At 39.8% G+C, this 19789-nt stretch overlaps 1 protein-coding gene across 2 annotated transcripts in view; it reads right to left on the bottom strand.

Annotated features, from left to right (window-relative positions):
- The window catches only part of PAIP1 (poly(A) binding protein interacting protein 1), a 64334-nt gene that overhangs the window by 33639 nt on the left and 10906 nt on the right, over positions 1-19789 (bottom strand). For both annotated transcript variants that reach the window (XM_019517895.1, XM_019517896.1), the window contains exons 3-6: positions 15523-15711; positions 8753-8865; positions 3893-4004; positions 2558-2683 (exon numbers count right to left, since the gene is read on the bottom strand). In XM_019517895.1, coding sequence (XP_019373440.1) covers positions 2558-2683; positions 3893-4004; positions 8753-8865; positions 15523-15711 — 540 coding nt within the window. The remainder of the gene's footprint in view (positions 1-2557; positions 2684-3892; positions 4005-8752; positions 8866-15522; positions 15712-19789) is intronic.

Below are 19789 nucleotides of genomic sequence, written 5' to 3'. Positions count from 1 at the left end.
ATAAATTTATCAGGGATGCTCATCAGGATCTGGGCGAACGTCTGTTCACCAGAGCACCCAAAGGGATGACAAGATCGAACAGTCACAAATTCCGCTGCGACCGATTCAGGCTGGACATAAGAAAGAATTTCTTCACTGTCCGAGCCCCCAAGTTTTGGAATAGACTGCTGCTGGAGGTGGTTCAAGCGCCCACTTTGAACGCCTTCAAGACACATTTGGATGCGTATCTTGCTGGGATCCTATGATCCCTGCTGACTTCCTGTCCCTGGGGCAGGGGATTGGAGTCGATGATCCTCTGGGGTCCCTTCCAGCCCAAATGTCTATGAAATCTATGAAAAGTTATAGTTTCTGAACCAATAGTTCTACAGTTTTGCATTTCTTTTTGTCTCAGACCAATACGGCTACCAAATACACCCCTTCCCCGTTCATGCATTTACAATTCTCCAGTATATTCTAATATGCATACAAAGGGTTTACTTGTCAAGCAGGAAACTTATACACCTAGCAATCAGCTTTTCCTGCAAGCCTGTCAGCCAACAGCTGGCAGCAAGAGCCTTACTCTGTTCAGCAGAGGTAAAGAAACTGCTGGTAGAAGGGAGGATTCTGTTGCCACCAGATAACTTAAGTGCAGATGCTCTGTTCACAAAACTTTTGAGTCCCATTCTCAAAGCTTCTCCTGGTGGCAGAAATTCCTTTTGCCAAGCAGAATTTTGTACTGTGTGGTACAGTCTGCTTAGGCTACAGCACAGGCAAAGGAGATGAATGGCTGACGTAGATGCCAAGGACAACCATACTGCTTCAAGAACTTGGAATTACAATCAACCTTAAGGTGTTAATTGGCAGGCCTATGCCCAGCAATTCAGGACAGAAAAAAAAAAAGCCAGGCACGCTAAATTAATTGCAAGTGGACCATTTCATGTAGAAATTAGCAAAATTAGGCAAAGTGTGCCGGCCATTTTTCTGTTTACCAAACCCTTCAGATGTTCTTAGAATGTACAGGAGAAATACAAGTATAGTTTACAGTTTGTACCATTTGCACTTTATGAAGCAAGGGCACTTCTAGAGCCCCAACTCAATCATGAGCAAAGCAAGCAGGGTCTGGCAGAAGTACCTGAGCCCAAAGGCCCCCTGGTAATGCTCCCACTACCAGTCCATACAGTTAAGCAATGTGGCAGAGGTGTCACAAATTAGCCCCTCACATTCCACGTGCTGTTCTAATCCTCATCCCCTTCTCCTGTCCCATTTGCTGCTCTGTTTCCTGCTTACTGCTTTCTCCTTTGTGCTTTATCTGCCACTGTGCTGCCTGCCCCTTCCCTGACCTGCTGCAGGACAGAGACACAGACAGAGGTTGCCTGCGCCAGTTATGGTACACATACCATACACTGATCACCCCTGCTGTAAAGCCTTTGGCCACAGTTTTTGAGCAATGCCACTAGAATCTAGGAATTATGACAGAAACCACAGCAAGGACCTTTACATGCACATCATGCAGACTAATCAAAAGATTTATCAAGCAATCAGGAATTGTATGACCAGACAGGCTGGGGATTACATAAGAATCCAAAAAGCCAGGCTGAAACTGATGCTACGGCAAGCCCTCTCAGTGGCTAGTATGGTACTGCCGTGGAAAGTTTCTACACATGCTATATTACACTACAACTCCATGGCAAGATTTAAAATTCTTTTTTCCAAGTACCACCTGTCTTCCACCATGCTTGGCAAACCTGAAGCCCCTGTCTGTTTGTGATTGAGCCCCTTCTTTTAGCATTCTCAGAGTGACACCCATACCAGATGCTTAAAGCTCTAATTTTATTGCTCTTTGTTATTTAACACAATAACTTGCTACCCACTTCCCATATCCCAGTTTGAGCTGCTTCCTACTTGCTCCTCCATCCATGTACTAACTGCCTTCCTCAGCATCCTGGCTCTCAAGATGCTGACACCACGTGGGTCAACAATAGTCAAACAACCCTAACCAGATCTTGAATGAGGACTCTGCCAGCTTTTCAGATTTCTCCAGAACTGTGAGAAAAAAAAGACACTTTAAACACCTGAACAAACATCCTGATTTTTCAGAAGTGGTGTGAAGGAGTTCAGCACCTTTCAACAAGGCTTCTTATATACCAAAATATGCATTTAGAAACCTCATCATCAAAGAAACCCATATAAGAAAATAATGGCAAATGTTCATTAGGCAATGATTAAATGTTAGAAGGACTATAAAAGACTGAAATCAGGGTCTGGTCGATATATAAATAAGCAAGTATTTCTTAAACATTGTATAATACAAGTACATTTGCAGTTAAGTTTACTAGTATTATTTATTTATTTATTTATTTTTATGGAAAATGTAACACAGGGGGACTTGGTATTTTTTCAAACTCTCAAAAGGCAGGGGTAGGGCTGTGCAGGGCTCTTCTCAGTGGGGGTTGGGCTTGGAGGAGGTGCCAGGGGCGCTGGGAGGATGCTGCATCTACCCAAATTTTGCTGAAATGTGGTTTTCAACACTCTACTGTATTCTGTAAAGAGAGAATCCTGAATAGTGAAATCTTCCTACCTTTAGTAACTTTACTGCACAGATCAAATTATTGTCCACAGGATTAGAAAAAAGTGCATTTAGTAATTCCCGCAGGCCAACCTGAAGAATCTCAGCTCGTGTTACCTGTCCTTTTGTTCCCTTAATCTGCAAAAGATCATAAATAATTTTCTGAGAAAATAGATTAGAATACTTTCATAAATTTGTTCTCCAGATTTCCCTCTTCTATTCTGTAGATTGTTTTGTGATACATGAAGTAGATTGGCTTTACAGGTACAGGAGATACAGGTAATACTGTAAATAAAAGATTTTTAGAAGCTCCTGAAGTATTTTTCAGATAAAATTTGACATATACAGAATATGATAATATTATAAACTGATTTTATTAACACTTGTTTGGGAGGAGCTGTAAAATGTTTGATTCCATTATGAATGATGCATGTCATCCTAAGATCTTTGTAGTTAAAGTTACCTTCTAATACATAATTTTGTAATCTCTGCTCTCAGAAGGATCATGTTTTGGATACAAGTTTAGGCATGAAAAAACATCTACAACTATTGAATAAGGAAAACAGAAATATAAAAATTTACATGATTCAGGACATGAAGCAAAAATACTAACAGTCAAAAGTTAGGGAGGAATTTCTTCTAAAACAGTGGTACTCATCTTTTTTAAACTTAAGGCACCCCTTAGAAAATGCCAGCTCACTTCTACGTGTTTTTGACTACATAAAAATAAGAGCAATTCTTCCGTTGTAAAGAATTCAGAAAGACAAGAACAGGTCAGATTGGTTTTAGCACTACGGATTCTTATTTCAAAGCTCTGAGTTTATCTTGAGAAGCTCTTGGAAACCAAAAGTGTTCAAGCTTTTTCTCCCAGGGAAAAATGGCCACTCCAGGAGAAAAATAACCTGGGAATAACACAGTTAAATCACTCCTAGGAGAGTATCTCCTGGGACAGTGAATGTACATGCCATGGCTTCTCTCAGAAGAGAGCATAATCAGGGACCTACCAAAATTGCAATTTTGTGGACAACGTGAAACCAGCATTGCCTGCAAAAATCCATACAGAAAGAAAAAAAAAGAACTACTTACTGAAAATAAAATGCTGGCTCCCCAGCACTTTTGCCAATGGGTCCTGCCCAGAGGTGTTTGCCCCTCCAGCAGGGGAAGGGAGCAGGAGAGTCATTTGGGGGCAGTGGGGATCTGTGTGGCCAGGCCAGAAGTGCCAGAGGCCAATGCTGATGCTGTCAGGGGTAGGGTGACTGTGGCCAGGCCACTTGGCACAGCACAAGGACCCCAGCCAATGGCAGAGGGGTGCCACGGGATCTCTGGTGATGATGCAGAACTTCTTACCTCTAGGTTAAGATACAGTTCAGCTAAGAACAGCACAAATGCATGAAATTGTTTTCGAGTAACCTCATCTCCTTTTGCTGCTTGATCTCTGTTTTCATATTCCGTTTGACATCTAAAAAAAAGAAAAAAAACCCTTCAGTATCAAATTATTCTTCTCAGCAGGCATTCTAGAGTTGAAGAAAGATTTAACTGTTACATAAGACAATATTATGCAGAACTAATATACAAAATGTAGGAACCTACCAAATTCACAGCAGAAGTGGGGTGCAATGCGGTTCTTTTAACCTTGCAGGTTCCCCCGCATGCTCCTCCACTGCTAACTGGTGAAAGGGCCATGCTTGCAGCTCATTTTGATTGGTGGGGAAGCAAAAACTGCGGTTTTAAATATGGCGCCATTTTTGCCTCCTGCCACTGAGGGGCCCTGGTGGCCCCAATGCTTGTTACTGACCAGTGGGGAGGCAAAAACCACACCATATTTAAAACCATGGTTTTTGTTTCCCTGATAAATCGGGAGGGAGTGGTGCATCACCTCTGCCAATCAATGGCTGGGGAGGTGACACACGGGGGAACATGAAAGATTAAGGGAGCTATCGTGTTCTCTACTTCTGCTGTGAATTTGGTAGGTCCTTATCAATATGGATTAGAAAAAACAGAATGCAGGGTGTCAATAAAAGTACTGGTTTATGACAGAAAATAGAGAACTTTAAACATACTATTTTTCTGACATAAAAATTGAATCTATGATCCCCAAAAAAGGCAAAATATTTTAAGTGCAGAAAGAATGGAGACAAACAGCAGAGTGAAATAGCACATTACAGTATCTATACAATACATGACAGGTGGCATGTTACATATTGAAAAATAGGTCCATAGTGCAACTTGGATGTATACAAAAGTGGTTAGGTTTATTTCAATAATACTTTTATATCCTCCTGAACCACATTAGACATTTAACATATGTTGCGGTTCTATTTTTGGTTCATCACAACAATCTGACACAAACTGTAAAAAAGTTAAGATCCATAATCACACAAGCTACAAGTAATAGAAATTGCATAATTACAATAAGAAGGGATTATGGATCACTTTTTTCTAGAACTTTTAACTACCTGTATCAAACGGGATGTGTTACTGTGCATTTTAGTAGAATACAAATTTACAAGCATGTCAATAAGGAGAATTTCATAGACAGCCTCTTTTTCAATTGGCAAGCTTTACCACTGTTTACAAGATTGTTATAAAGCTGAGAAGTCTGAACATCTTTGAATACTACATTAGGACTAAAAGATGAAAGAGATGTGGTTGGTACCATAATTAATGTTATTTCTTTGAATTTTAATGATAGTGTTGAAGTAATGTTGTAGTTATGATGGTCTGTGGAATATGCAAGAGGCAAGGACTTTTTCTGGACCAATGGTATAGCTGGAAGAGTTTTTGGACAAGCTTTGGGACACCAAGCTAAGGAAGGCTACCCTACCTTAGGTCTTTATTTTTACTGTCAATATAAAATAGGAGATGAACACAAGCAGCCCTGACTTCAAGTTTTCTGTATGGAATAGTAAGTCAAATATTCTTAAATACAATCATACTTCTAATACGACACTTGAGAGCAGAGAACAAGTGCAATTCATTGACTAAATTCAGGACTGGGAATCATAAACGTTGCTTTATGGTCTTGGTCAAATAAACTACTCAAATTACATTTCCAAACCTGAGCTACTACAGCTTTTCTTTCAAACAAGGTGCCATAATTTATTCTCAAAAGTTAGACTCCACAGTCAAAACCATGCACCCAGAGTTCCTACAACATGATAAATGTAGAGGTATTTGGTATTAACTTTTATCCCCAAATAAAGAGGGGCTAAGAGGGAAATAACGGAGATTTTACCCTGAACAAACAAGGGTAAGAAATCCAGGACCTCAGGTGTCTACTCCTAGGCCAAGAAAAGCTACAGAGGGCTTCTGTAATTAATACATATTAAAAAACAACTTTCAAAAGCTGTACATCATTAATGAAGACACTATCTCCAGTTTCATTTGTTATAATAAAACAGAAAAAAAACAAGGACTAAAATTTAAACTGAACTTATTTTTTAACAAAGTTTACTATGTATGTAACAACTGAACTCCATCTCTCAATCACCGGTTCACTACTAGCTGGAATAAAAATCAGAATTCCATTATCTTCAGAGAAGTAAAATAATGAAAAAAATAAACATTCTGAAAACTAGTAAAATTGGCAAAATATAAAGTAAGAACTGTGTGAAAATTAAACAGATCATACTTTAAAGTTATTGTGAGACCGAAAAAACTATTATCTAGCGGCTGGCATCTTAATCATTAAATGTAAACTATCTTAATCTTTCTAAATACTATGCTTGCAAATAAATTGAGGTAGACTTTTTAATACTCAATACCACACAAAATGCCCTTGTTCAAAAAGGGGAAGTTTTACTAATCATAAGACCCTTTGCAAAATGCATTCAATCCATATAGTCATCAAATGCAATATAAAAGAAAACAATGTCCATGCAATTTCTAGTTTTTCTTCTTGGAGGGAAAAGGGTTAGGTATTCAGATTTGCCAAAGGGAAAAACACAGCATTGCTTTTTATTACCCAGTGGATTTCTCCTGACTGACACAATGATGAGAAGTTTTGAAGGTTATTTTACCTTTGCTACTAATTGTATTTGAACAATTTAAGGAGTCAATTTAAATTTATCCCTTAAGTTCATTAATAACCTCAAGCTTCACACAACACATTTCAAGAGATAGTCCATTTGAAAAATAATAATTTATGTCAATTAGAAACAAGTCATTATTACAAGTAACAAAAGATGTAGCAGGTCAGCTCCACATCCTGGACAGGCATGGCATTCCAGGACAGTGTCAGCTGCCATGGCCAGTCACCCCTGCAGCAACATATTTTTGTACCCTTTTCCCTTGCCCAGTTTCACTACTGCAAGTAACACCTAAGCATACTGTAATAACTTAAGGAAATTTAGGGGAAGCAAATTAATCTCTCCCCCCATTTCATAAGTTCACCCACTCATATAAAGCCTGCTTCAAAGTTTCCCCGGGGGGGGCGTCCAAAACATTTGGCCCCATGGACAGGATGAGTTGTGCAGGACTAGTCCACAGGCCAGAGCCAGAGTGCAGTGCTGTGTCATCTGGCCATGAGACTGGAAATTTGGTGGCCATATTTGGTGGCAGTATGAAAGCCATTGTTTGTCTTGTTGCCAAATTTCCTGTCCAAGAAGAGACAATATGGCTCTGTGGATCAGATCCACAGGTGGTATCTGTTAGCTTTATACCACTGCCCTATATTGTCAGTTGCTCAGCCTATACATGAAAATATTCTGTAAAAATTAAATATGGAAGAAAAAAACTAGCAAAAATTGGTAAGTATACTCAAAGTTAGTTAGAGTAAAGAACAACACTTTTTAAACTGACTAGATTTCAAACTGCCAGTGTAATGTATTGGAAACTATAATCTTTAAATATAGAATTACCTCAACAGAAGTCCAGATTCAAAAGAATGTGCCTTACTAACAGAACTCTGAAATGAGAATGCTTTTGTTATGAATTTAACTTCTCTTCTAACCTTATAGACATACTTTTCTACTTGTATACTCAAATATGAAAAAAGCTTTTCGAAATTAAAATGCAGTGTATTCAAATCCAGAATTTTTTTTAACTTCAACATTTCTGGAAATGTAAAATGAAGTGTTTGCTAATAATCAGCCGTATTGACATGCAAGAAGAATTCAGAAGCAATATGGTGCTACAGAAAAGAGTCTTCACTCTTGAATTTCAGGGGTAGGTTGAAAATAGCATCTTTCTTTTTATTCAGGGGAGGCCATCTCTACATGGAAAGTAATGGACACCTTTACAAAGGACTGGGGAGAATTTTACAGTCCTGAAGAAAGCTTTTCCAAAGTGTTCTAACCAACAGGTTATTCAACTGGCAGCCCAGGGGCTGCATGCAGCCCACAGGCTACTGCTCAGCTGCCACTCCCTTTCCTCATCCCCCCTCTATTGCCTCTTCCTGTGACAGCTGGGTTCTGCAGATGCCCTTCTCTCCTCCAACTTCTACTTCCTGCCACACTCCTGGGGGCTGAGGTGCCCAAGCTGTGCACCAGGGGCACCGTGTAGGGGGTGCACATGCATGACCTGAGAGTGCAGGTGCATCCCGTGTCAGACTGCACTCCCTGTGTAGCTGGTGGGCAGCAGGGCAAGGCTGGAGTACCAGTGCTCCCCCTGCAAGCACTGGTTGGGGAGCAGGGCTGTCAGCAAAAGCGGCTGCACTGCTTCCGGAAGTGGCCAGAGCTCCAGAAGCAGCGCGGCCACTTTTACGATGAGCTAGATTGACACCCCCGCAGCCAGCAGGACTGGCAACCAGGGGACCCCCCAACCTGGTCACTGACTGGTGTCAGGGGGAGGCATGTACTCCCACCCCCCCCAACTCAAGAGGCACTAGACACCCATGCTGTGCACGCAGCAGTGGGAGGGTCCGGATTGCCTGCATGGCAGGTGGGAAATGAACTGGGCTGCAAGCACAGCCAGAAGGCAAGTGAGCTGGGCTGCTTGTGCAGCTGGGGTGGGCTGCACACACACCGGGTGACTTCCAGGTCTGCAGCCTGTTGTCCCTGGAAGTTGGACAGCCCTGATCTTTTACTTCACTGACATTCTGTTTCAACACTGACAAGTTTGTAACTTCCACTTAAAATCTCAAAATCTCAACTTTATTTTCAAAGGAGTGAAACACACATTAAACACACTACAGTGAGAGTGAAAACAACAGAAAGTAAGCACATTTTTAAGCTTACTCACTTTACCAGTACAATTACAGATACTGACCTTTGAAGCAATAACTGCCGAAAGTTTCCACTTTGTGGATTTATGGTTAAATGATGAGACAGATAGTTGCACAACCTTGCTCCCATGTAGGAAAAATTGGGGACAGATGTTGCCTTCAAAATAAGTATAAAAACCATTCAGAAGAAAGGAGGTTAGCTTATTAAGCAATTAAACATTATATACTCTTTCATTTGGTAAATACTAATAAATGCCTAAAAAACTGGCTCTCTCATCGCTAATAGCAGAAAAAAACCACTACAACCATTCCCATCTGTATTATGAAGTCAGTTTTAACAAGGGATTACACCAAAGCTACTGCTAATTCAAAACCCAAGTTTTCCCACAAAATGAATTAATGACGACTGTCATTTTTATAGTCAAAAGTCTGAGGCTGTCCTCAGCCCCCCATCCTCACTGTAATCAATGCCCAGAATATCTGAAAGCCACTCTTAGCTGGCAGTATATTGTTCAAGGGAGAAAATTCCAAGCTGTGGTCTACAGACTATGTCATCATTTCCTTTTTCAATTACAAATTTGAATATAAAGGGTGCACAATAGTCTGAGAGAAATGGCAAGTGTTAGCAAAAGATGGCTGGTCTAAAAGTCAGGACACTTCTGGTTCTCAGTATACAGTTCAGAAACAATCTGAGAACCACTAAACTAGAAATAATGCTCATTTTTAGATTCAGTCACCTGCTCTCTAAAGAGCATGCATACATATGCACCATACATAACAGAGTTTATAGGCACAGAGAAAGAGACAAATTTTGGAATACCAGTGTAAAAACTTTCTAATGTTATCTGTATGAAGCAATAAGAAATTTAAAAACTAGAAATCTCTGAAGAATTAATCATTTCTGCTGAGAAAGGGTTATGGCAAGGGAATTCTATAAACTGCTGTTAGATTTTGAAGAATCGAGTAAATATGATACTCTTAAGATGACTTTTCCCCCGTTTGACACAGGGAGAAGCCCCCCCAATCAGGTACGATGGTGCTGTGGGGGGCAGGTGGCTGCTGTGGCTTGGGCTCCAGCCTCTACCCATGGTTAGGCCTCAACCCTCGCTGCCTCTACATGCTGTCATCTCCACCCTGAAGCCTCTTCCCCAACCCCCCATTTCCACACAGCCTGTGCAAGACAGAAGCCTTCCCCTGTGGCTCCACTCTTCCTGGTTCCTGAAAACCAGGGGAAAAGAAGTGTGAAGATGTTCAGTCTTGTAGGCATGATTTCCACCTGATTCTTATCAGGCTATTTTTCTCCCAGAGTGGCCTTTTTTGCTCCAGGAGAAGGTCTGAATGTCTGCACACTTCTGGTTTTTATAGGGAGAAAAGTAATTCTCCTGGTAAAACATTAATGTCTGTACATAGCCTTAGAAAGGCACGGTTTACTACAATATAGCAATTAACGGATGATGAACAGTAGGCAGGCGTATTGTGCGAAGCAGTAAGTATTTGCTTTGGATTTGGATTCAGCTGATTTGGAGGGACAGCAATTCAATTCGGCGATTTAAATCACTGTCCCAATTCAATTCGGCCAAATCAGATCTGAAGATTTGGTGCTGCTTTGGAGATTTGGCCATAGACTAAACAGGCAGCAGTCCTCACCATGCTGGACACAGCTGCCTCCAGCTGGCAAGTCTGTTGTGGTGGGCAGAGGGAAGGGGCTGGGACAACCTGCCCAGCCTGGGCTGCGGGGCGCAGGATGCAGGCGTGGCATGCTGCTGCTTGCTCAGCTGGGGCAGGGGGGGAGAAGGCATGATGCAGCTTGCTCTGGGTGGAAGGGAGCAAGCAGAAGTGGGGCTCTGCCCTGCTGCTGCTTGCCCAGCCGGGGCAGGGGTGCAGTGCAGGATGTGGGTGCAGCAGCACTGGCAGAAGGGGCTATACCTTGCTGCTGCTTACCCCATTCCACTTGGAGCGAGCCGCACCTGCATCACGCCCGCCCCCCAGGGTCCCAGCTGGGCAAGTGGCAGCAGGGAACAGCTCCCGCTCCCAGCGCTGCCATACCCACATCCCTCACCGAGGCCTGCGGCCCCTGCCTCCGGCCGAGCAGCCTGTCCCAGCCCCAATCCCTCCCTCACTGTGTGGGCATTGATCTGCACACCCTCTTCCCTCCCTCCTCCGCCCACCACAATAGACTTACCAGCTGGAGGTAGCTGTGTCCAGCATGGTGAGGACTGCTGTTTATTTAGTCTACGGCTGAATCTCCAAAGCGGCACTGAATCTTTTCCGAGTCAATTCAGAGACTTTCGATTCGATTCAGATTTGGAGATTCAGCCACGAAATCGGGCTAAATCTCCTCTGAATCAAATCAGCTACCCAAGTTTCGCACAGCCCTAATGCACAGATCTTTTGTTAATACTGTTTTATATAAACTCAAGTAGTTCATTTTACTTATTAGTCTTTAGGGCTGAATTCAGTCAGTAGTTGCTTCATTCTCTAAGCATGAGGTCCACCTTAAGAAGTATGTTGTGCTCAAGATACCAAAGATGTCATTACAAAAAAGAGAAATATACACATTGTCGTAGAGGACTCTTGGATTTGTACTTAAGATGAAAATAAATTAGAAAAATTAAAAGAAACCTGTTCATAAGTAGTCATGCAAAACTTGAGGTATACGGGTATTCAGCATACTAATTAAAACTCATTGACAAAGTAGTAACAATACCAAAAAAACCCCCCAACCCATGGAAATGCAGGAGAAAACAAAACATTTAAAAAATCTTCCTTAATCACTAACTGTTCTACATTTGACTGAGAAAGCAGGAATGAAGCCTTCACATGGAGGCTGTGAATCTCTCAGCATGACTGTGTTATATCCATATATAACAAACGTGCTTGAATTTTCCTGGAAAGCTGAGAAAAAGTAGGACTTTCATCAATATACGACATGCATTTATGCAAGAGAAGTAAAAATCAGAAAAAAAGATTTCAGAAGAACTTTATACGTTCTAGGCTAATGACAACTGCTGCAGTCTGAGTGGAATTGGATTTGTTCTAAGAGAACTAGAACTTTAAGACAAAATGGACTTGGCTTTGCTTGAATTTCTGTAATAGGAGCTGAAGAAAAAAAGTCATGTAGTTTGGTAGAACTGTAACCCTAACTCGAGTGAAATACAAAAATAATTTTAAATATGACTAGCTAGAAGACTGGAATTGAAATGTTATGTGCCTTAGCTTTCTATGCTGAATTGCAAGCTTTCCTGTCTGGGCACAATAAATGCCTTTTTTCATGCACCATTTTATTTTGGATTGTCAGCCCTTTTGATATCAGCCTTTGGGGAAGTTACAACAGCCCAAAAACAGACTAAAGCAAATAATTACATTAAAGGTTGGATGTAAAACAATTTTTACATGAAAATTTTACACAAAAATCTCTTTCTACATAGATTAGAAAAGTGGCTATACATATTACATCTAATAACAGCTTTGTTTTGCCCATTCTGCTGCTCTATTCATGGTGTTCCACGCATCCAAGTAGAAAACCAAAACTGATGATACTAACTATAACTATGGATAACAGATGTGTATGGCTGGATGAACCATGTACTGAAATAATTTCAGTCAGTTCTATATGAAGCCCTTTATAAAGGCTACGTTCCATGTGATTTACCAGCCATTCAGCCACCTCTACATACCTCAGATTAACTCAGGCAGACAAACCCAATTACACATTCCTGAAATGCTTTACTATTGCATATACATTTTTACTCAGCTTTAAAGAATTTGAGAACAATCACTATAGGAGAATATTGTAACAGATAACCAAAGTATCCATGGCAAGTGTTGCACAGAATGAAGCCATATGTGCAGGAACACAAAATATAAACCAGTGTAGTTTATTTGCTTAGCAAAAACAGATTATACTGCTTTTTTCAATGGCTCCCCAGTCAGAGACTGATTGAAGATCTATCTGTTTTCACAGTCTCTCATGGAATTGGACCCATCTTCTGAAAGTCTTGGTTTTACTTGAAACATGTTTTTCCAATATAAGTATATTCCAACTGAATAACTGAACTATGTCAGTATAGGAGCATATCCCAGATCAGAAGGGAAATAAAAGGATAGAGACAGGGATATTAACTGTCTCCATTTTGTTTGTGTTTTTTCTCCATTCCTTTCTTTTATATTATGAAGGACACCCTGAAAATTTGATCTTTCTGTAACTAATAAAGCAATGCTGGAGTTCACAGACAGCCTAAGACAGTAGTTCAGAAATGTGAACTGATGCCTTCATTATGAGGTATGCCAACCTGCATGCCACATAACAGGTTAAGTAAAAAAAAAAAGTTATTTCACTGCTCAAAATATTATGAAAAGTCTACTGTGACACCACATATTTTGGCGCCTTGAATGGGTAGGCTTGGAGAGATACAATTTCTTACTACTACTATCCCAAATCAGGAAGGAGACGAACAAGCCCAAGGGAACCTCCTGAAGGTCTGCCCAATCCTAGAGGATCCCATGAACAAACAGTTCAAAACAGTTGGTTTTGAGGAATTTTTAAAAGTTACTATTTTCTATCCAGTTTTGAATAAAATAATGCAAAAAGTTTTTAACATCCAGAATTGAATAGATAACATTCCTTAACATAACATTTTCAGGAAAAAAAAAACCATTCTAAATTAGGAATAGATTTTTAACAATGGTTAAGTTGCAAAGGGGAAAAATTAATGGCTTCGTTTTCCTGAAGTAAGTAGTGGGGGACAAACTCATTTCACAAAAATTTGGGAAAGAATTTCAAGAGGTAGGTTCATAAAAGCATGGAGAAATTTCACAGGAGCTGAGCCTAGTGTGGATCCCAAGTCATAACAGTTATCTGCAAACCTCATCTCTTTAGAATTTTGTAGGAAAGCCAAATCTCTTACACAAACACACACTAAAACTAATCAGACTATTTCTCCTGCGAGCTGGAAAAAAAAAAATGTATCGTTGATTTGAATTTTTAATTTGGGAGGCGCACAGTTACTATGATGATGGAAGCTATACGAGTACCTAGATAAACTAGTATCAATGAAATAAGTGACTATTTTCAACTGCTTCTTTTTGGCACAAGGAACCAACATCATACATTTATTATGCCTCCTGAATAATTTACAGAGTTCTTACCAGTTGATAACACTTTAAAATTATTACAATGTTTGATGACAAGATCTTAAGGGGAAATTAAATCATAATTACATAGCTACCAAAGGAATATATGAAGCCTTTCACCTGAGTACTTGAAGACTGTACAATTTTATGACAGAATACATCAAGTGCATAGTCACTGAGAAAACAAATATCTTCCCTGGAAGGGCAGGAAATGGAGGATAATCAGTAAGGGTGTGCAAAGCGGGCCCTATTCGATTCAGGTTCAGCCCGAATCAGGGAGAGCAATTCGATGAGTTGATTCAGATAACTGTCCCCGATTCAATTTGGCTAAATCTGAAGATTCAATGCTGATTCAGAGAATCAGTGATTCAGACAGTTTTAAATGTTTTTTCTACATACCCTCAGGGTACCAGGTGTGGCTTGTGAACACCGAGATGCTGGGGTGCACTGAGCGTCCCACAGGAGTGCAGGGGGGCCCTCTACATGCTTGGCGGCAAACCCAGAACTGGACCAGAAGTACTTGGGTTGGAAGGCAGACCCAGGAGGCACCAGTTGCTGAGCCACGGGGGCACGGGGGCCCCCCCGTGAGCTCCCTGGTGGACCCATTAGTGGACTGGAAGTGCTTTTGGTCCACTTCCAGGTCTGATGCCGAATGCACTGGGGAGCTTTGCACACCTCTGTGGGACACTCTATGCACCCCAGCATCGCAGTGTTCATGAGCCACCTGATGCCTAGAGGTATGTAGAAAAAACATTTAAAGCTGTGTCCATGTCTGAATCACCGAATCTTTCCAAATAGATTTGGAGGGTTCTGATTCGATTCGGAGCGATTAAAGGGTCCTCTGATTCAATCTGGATTCATGGATTTGGCCACCGAATCAAAATTGGGGACCGAAGCTTTGCACAGCCCTAATAATCAGTCAGCTAAATGTAGTGAACCTTCAGTTTAGTTACTAACCCAAACTATTAAACATGCACCCCCCAAGAAAAATTTAATAGAACCTCCCTGATAAAACTAGTCATTGTATTCCATGCTTACTGCTCATTTCTTGAACAGGTTCTTCCCTTTTGATTTATACATAGATTTTACTTCATCTTGGGATGTTCTAAAATATCTGTTATCCAAGATATCTAGCAGCAGGACATCAGGCTAACTCTGCATACTTTAAAAAAAAAAAGGCAGGTCTCTCATGGGGAAAATGTTTCCCTTATGAGCATCGTTAAGAATATTTTCTTTGGGAAGAGATGAAAAGAGTTAGAACTCAGCACTCAAGGGTTTCTGGTCTATTTGCTATAAAAATAAAGTAATTTGAAATACAGCTTATCCTACGTTAATAGCTATCACTTGGATTCCACCCTACGGTCCTAGTAACTCTTAAATGACAAAACAAAGAAACAGACCACTAGTAACTTTTGAGTCCCAGACAAAATACTTTACTACACCAAATTGCAAACTATAAGTAGAGAAATAAAAAGGAATGAATACAGCTAGAAAAAGGTGATTGAAATAAATTATAGGTTATCCTCTTTCTTGCAACCTGCAGTAAATAAGTACCCTATTCCCAGTCACTATTTTGCAGGACAAAACTAGTCTCTGTAAACCTCACCTCACAAAAAAATGGAACATAAACACACTGAATCTGTAGTTAAACCCTTGTTGTAAAACAGAATATACATACTACCTGTTGATAAATGAGTTCAACAAGTTCTTGCAATGCTTCATCTGTAGTAACCCAGCTATTCAGCGTGTCTGCAAATTGCTCTATTTCAGTTTCAAAACAGCCTGGTTGTTCCGTGAGGTGATTTAGGAAGTCCTGTACATATTCTGTCAGGGTTGGATAGGCATCACATCCATCTTCAAAAGAGGAATCCTAGAGCAACAGAGTGATATATTCTTGGTTAGCAACTATTAAGAAGTAGGCTCGAAAGAAAAAAGGACCAGTACCCAATTTCTAATAGTGATCAACCACCCCTGCACCCAAGTCTCAGCAGAAGGTACAAAACCATACAAAACGAGTCATTTTGTGATGATCTACCTTACATAAGAGATCTCATTTCTGTACTACTTGTGCATGCCCCTGCAGCTCTACAAAAATGGTCCATCTTTCTGCTTAACTTTTGTAGTGCTACAAAAAAGTTTGTAGTACTACAAGTGTAACGTCTGTCCACAGCCCCCTGAAGTAGCTTTGCTGCTAGTCAGGTCCTCCGAACTGGATGGACTGCAAGATACAGATTAGATTTAGAAGTCCACTAGTCCTCCAAAGATTAACACCCTCATCCACTAAAAAACACAACTGTTGTTTGAGAGTTTCTTAACCCTTGGAAAGAGAAATACAAGTGACAATGCAGAACTCATCTATGGAAAAGCTTAAAGTTGTCTCCAAAATGAGATATTCCTGAGTGACTGCAATGCTAAAGTAGGAAAGGTAGGGGTACAGAAATAAAACTAAATGGAACAAGGGTCTTCATGATAACACAAAGGACAATAGAGCGAGATTAATTTTGTCACATCTAAAGGAACCATTTGATGAGTATCATGTTTCTGCATGAGAGCTGTCAAACCTACCATTGGTATCCAGAGATGCTATCAGTATAGGAATGACCACGTATAGTTTATTCAATATACTACAGTAACATTCAGAATTTCAGAACTCTGAAGACAGCCACCTGCAGACCCCTCATCTGTAAGTCGTAAGATTTTTCTTTTTCATTTGATTCATTGTGGCAAAATGAGGAACAAGAATAGCACAATCTTGCAAGAATTCATTATATAAACTAGACAGTTGAGAAAAACGATTTGAGGATCCAAATGATACTGAAAGTTTGGGGAATGTTGTTATCAAGTGGAAGACTTTGAGTTACATTAAAAAGAGGTGCAGAAGAGAAAAGTGGGAATAACTCCAAGTTTAAAGAATAAAAGAACAGCTTGATGAAGATAGTAGGAAAGTAAGTGAGGATCAACATGCAGTAAAGATCATTTGCCTTCATGATTAGTCTCAATTTTAGGCATCTGATTAAACCAAAATGGAGGTCAGGAAGCTACTAAGACAAACCAAGAATAAAAACTGTGTTTTGGAGAAAAAGGACAGGCATTCTACAAGGGCACCAATGTATGGAGGAAAAAAAAGTATATTAACAACAACGACTGTCTGATAGAGGACAAAAATAGAAATCTTCCTGCTACGAAGAATGCAATTATAGGAAGTAGAGTACTTTAATGAGGTCCTTCATAATGCAATGGATAAAGGTGAACAAACAGTCATTTTCTAGACAACTAAGCAATTTGTGGAAGAACTGGATTGCGATGCAATTCAAGAAGCAATAAGAATGCACAGAAACAAAGCACCAGATATTGGTAACATTCCTGCTGAATTATTAAGAATGGATCGAGTGAGGTAAGACAGCCAAAGACTTTAGACATTTTTGTTGATTTGAAGATTTGAATAAAATTCGGAGTAATGTGATCACATGCCCAATTTTTAAAAAAGTAAGGGGAACAAAGCCATCTTCCGATAATCGCAATTCATAAAATCCTCCCTGATATTTTTATACAGACTTACCCCTTAAAAAGAGTAGACTGTGGTATAGTATCAGTATGGGTTCCAAAAATGGGTCCACTGTGGATCAAATATTTTCAGTTCTTCAACTACTGGAGAAAAGATGGCAATATGATCAGAATACATACACAGGGATTTTTTGAAGAAATTTTGAGAAAAAAAAACATATGATAGTATATCAGAAGATGGCCTCTGGGCCACAATGAAAGAAAGCAGATTCTTTGAAAAAATTATTAGAAAGGTAAAACAAGATGTGCTGTAGGTAATGTGAAGCAGAAGTAAAAAATGAAATCTCTATCCTATTTAATATAAATACAAGAGTACGGAAGGAAATGTACTCTTTTGGGTAGCACAGTTGTTGCAAAAATGTAAGAACTGAATTAATTTAAAAACTGCACCAATTTTGTGCTTAGGCTGATAACTTGGCTATCATACGAAAGGTACAAAGGAAGGTGTAAGACTTGAAGGAAGCAGCAAGAATGCAACTTAAAATCCAAAAAGATAAAACGAAATGCATAGCTGTCCAAGGATCATCTTGTCCATTTACAAGAGACAGCTAAGTCAATATCTACAGCCAATAACCCCAGGTACATTAGGACAATTTAAATATATAGGATAATTAAATTATTACCAACAGCTTGATGAGGGAAGGAATTAAGATATATGTAGAATGGAAATGCCTTTAACTGTTTCTCTGCAGAGAATTTTTAGATCCAAACTACTGAGAAAACTTCAGATATAAAAGACCATTGCTACTGGTTTACTGTTTTACAGGGATGCAAGGACTGGACACTGAATGAAAAGGAAGCAAGACAACTAAATACCGTTGCAAATAAAGTTAAGACAAACTTAGGTTTCATTAAAGGAGAGTGATAAGGAGAGAAGAGGATCTAATAAAGAATTAGACAGGAGATCTATGAATAACTGAGTAAAGGTCGTGAAATCTCAATTTTAGTGGGCAAAACATGAAGTCTGGATGATGAAAAACAGATGAGCCAAGTGTTTCTTGGGAAGCCATTCCTATGGGGGCTGACCTTGGGGACACCAAGAAGATGGAAAAATAATACTGAGCAGCCCTGAGGGCTCTTGATATTTATTAGCAAAAGGAAAAATATACCTTTGGGGGACAGAGGAGGCGGCAAGTTGTTGTTTGCAATTATGAACACCTACAGTCCAGAGATAACGGGTAAGAATTAGCAAATCTTCACACAGCTTGCTAGCTATTATACGTTTATACTAGGAAGCCTCAAAGTCTTTAAAATAGTTCAGGAAAATATAATGTAGTAATCATATAAAAGATTAAGTAATCTACAATAAAATACAGCAACTGCAGCTCCTGCTATGGAGTTAGAACAGATAACAGTTCAAGAAGCATCCATGAAACCTGATTCCACAATAAAAGCAGCAGTTAAGGATCAGGAAGAGCAGCTACAGGGACCTATCACCATCATTCTCATTTGACAGAGAAGAAAGACTTAAAAGTGGGAGGAGCAGAATGTGGGCTGGGTCCCATTTAACCGAGACATCTCTCTGAACCTGTACTTCACCCCTGTAGTTTACAGGCTGTGCTCTCTACCACATACATGGTAAGAGCCCCACTAATACTCTAGCTTCAAGGTAATTATATCCAAAGGCAGACCAAACTAGTGAGGAAAAAATGTGTAATAAAATTAAATATATTGCTAAAAGCAGCATCTGACTACTTTAATAATAGGATCTGATAAACAAAGGACCAATTTGAATCTAGCCCTTAAATCATACAACTGAGGCCAATATTAATCTCTCTCTCATGTACAACTTCTCATCAATAAGATTTCAAGGTGCTTTAAAGAGGAGTTATATATCATCATGCTTAGTACCTCAGGTAAAGGAAGTTCTCTGTTAGCCACAAACTCTATAAAGATCCTGATTATTTTTAAGTGGCAACAAATTAACAGATGACAGCATCACATTCACTTAGCGAATGATGGAACTGGGTGGGGGGGGAAAATCAGTAAACAAGTTTTCATTAACTTCAGTAGACCTGGATCAGGTCCATAGTGCCCATTTCTCCTTCAAATAAAGTTGATGGCAGCAAAACCTGACTTCAAATGATCCACAAGTTAGTAATTTGCTTAATTACAATCTATTCTTCTCCCAACCATAGCCAGCTGGATTTTTAAGGAATTTATGATCTGGAAATGCTGAAAAAATAGTACAGGCAACCCCTGCTTAATGCTGTTTCACTTGGTGCTATTTTGCTATAAGGCTAATTTGAAATTGATACCGGATTTCACTTAGCACTCAGCAAGTTTTGTTATAATGCTTGCAGCTGCCATCTTGGGTCATTAAAAACAACCGCAGTCACCATCTTGGGTCATCAAATACTTTTGGTTTTGCTTAACGCTCATTT

The sequence above is a fragment of the Gavialis gangeticus genome, unplaced genomic scaffold (assembly GCF_001723915.1).
Source record: "Gavialis gangeticus isolate Ggan-Ray unplaced genomic scaffold, GavGan_comp1, whole genome shotgun sequence".
Lineage (NCBI taxonomy): Eukaryota > Metazoa > Chordata > Crocodylia > Gavialidae > Gavialis > Gavialis gangeticus.
Note: the sequence above shows the minus strand (reverse complement) of the source record. Positions and strands in the feature narration are given on the sequence as shown.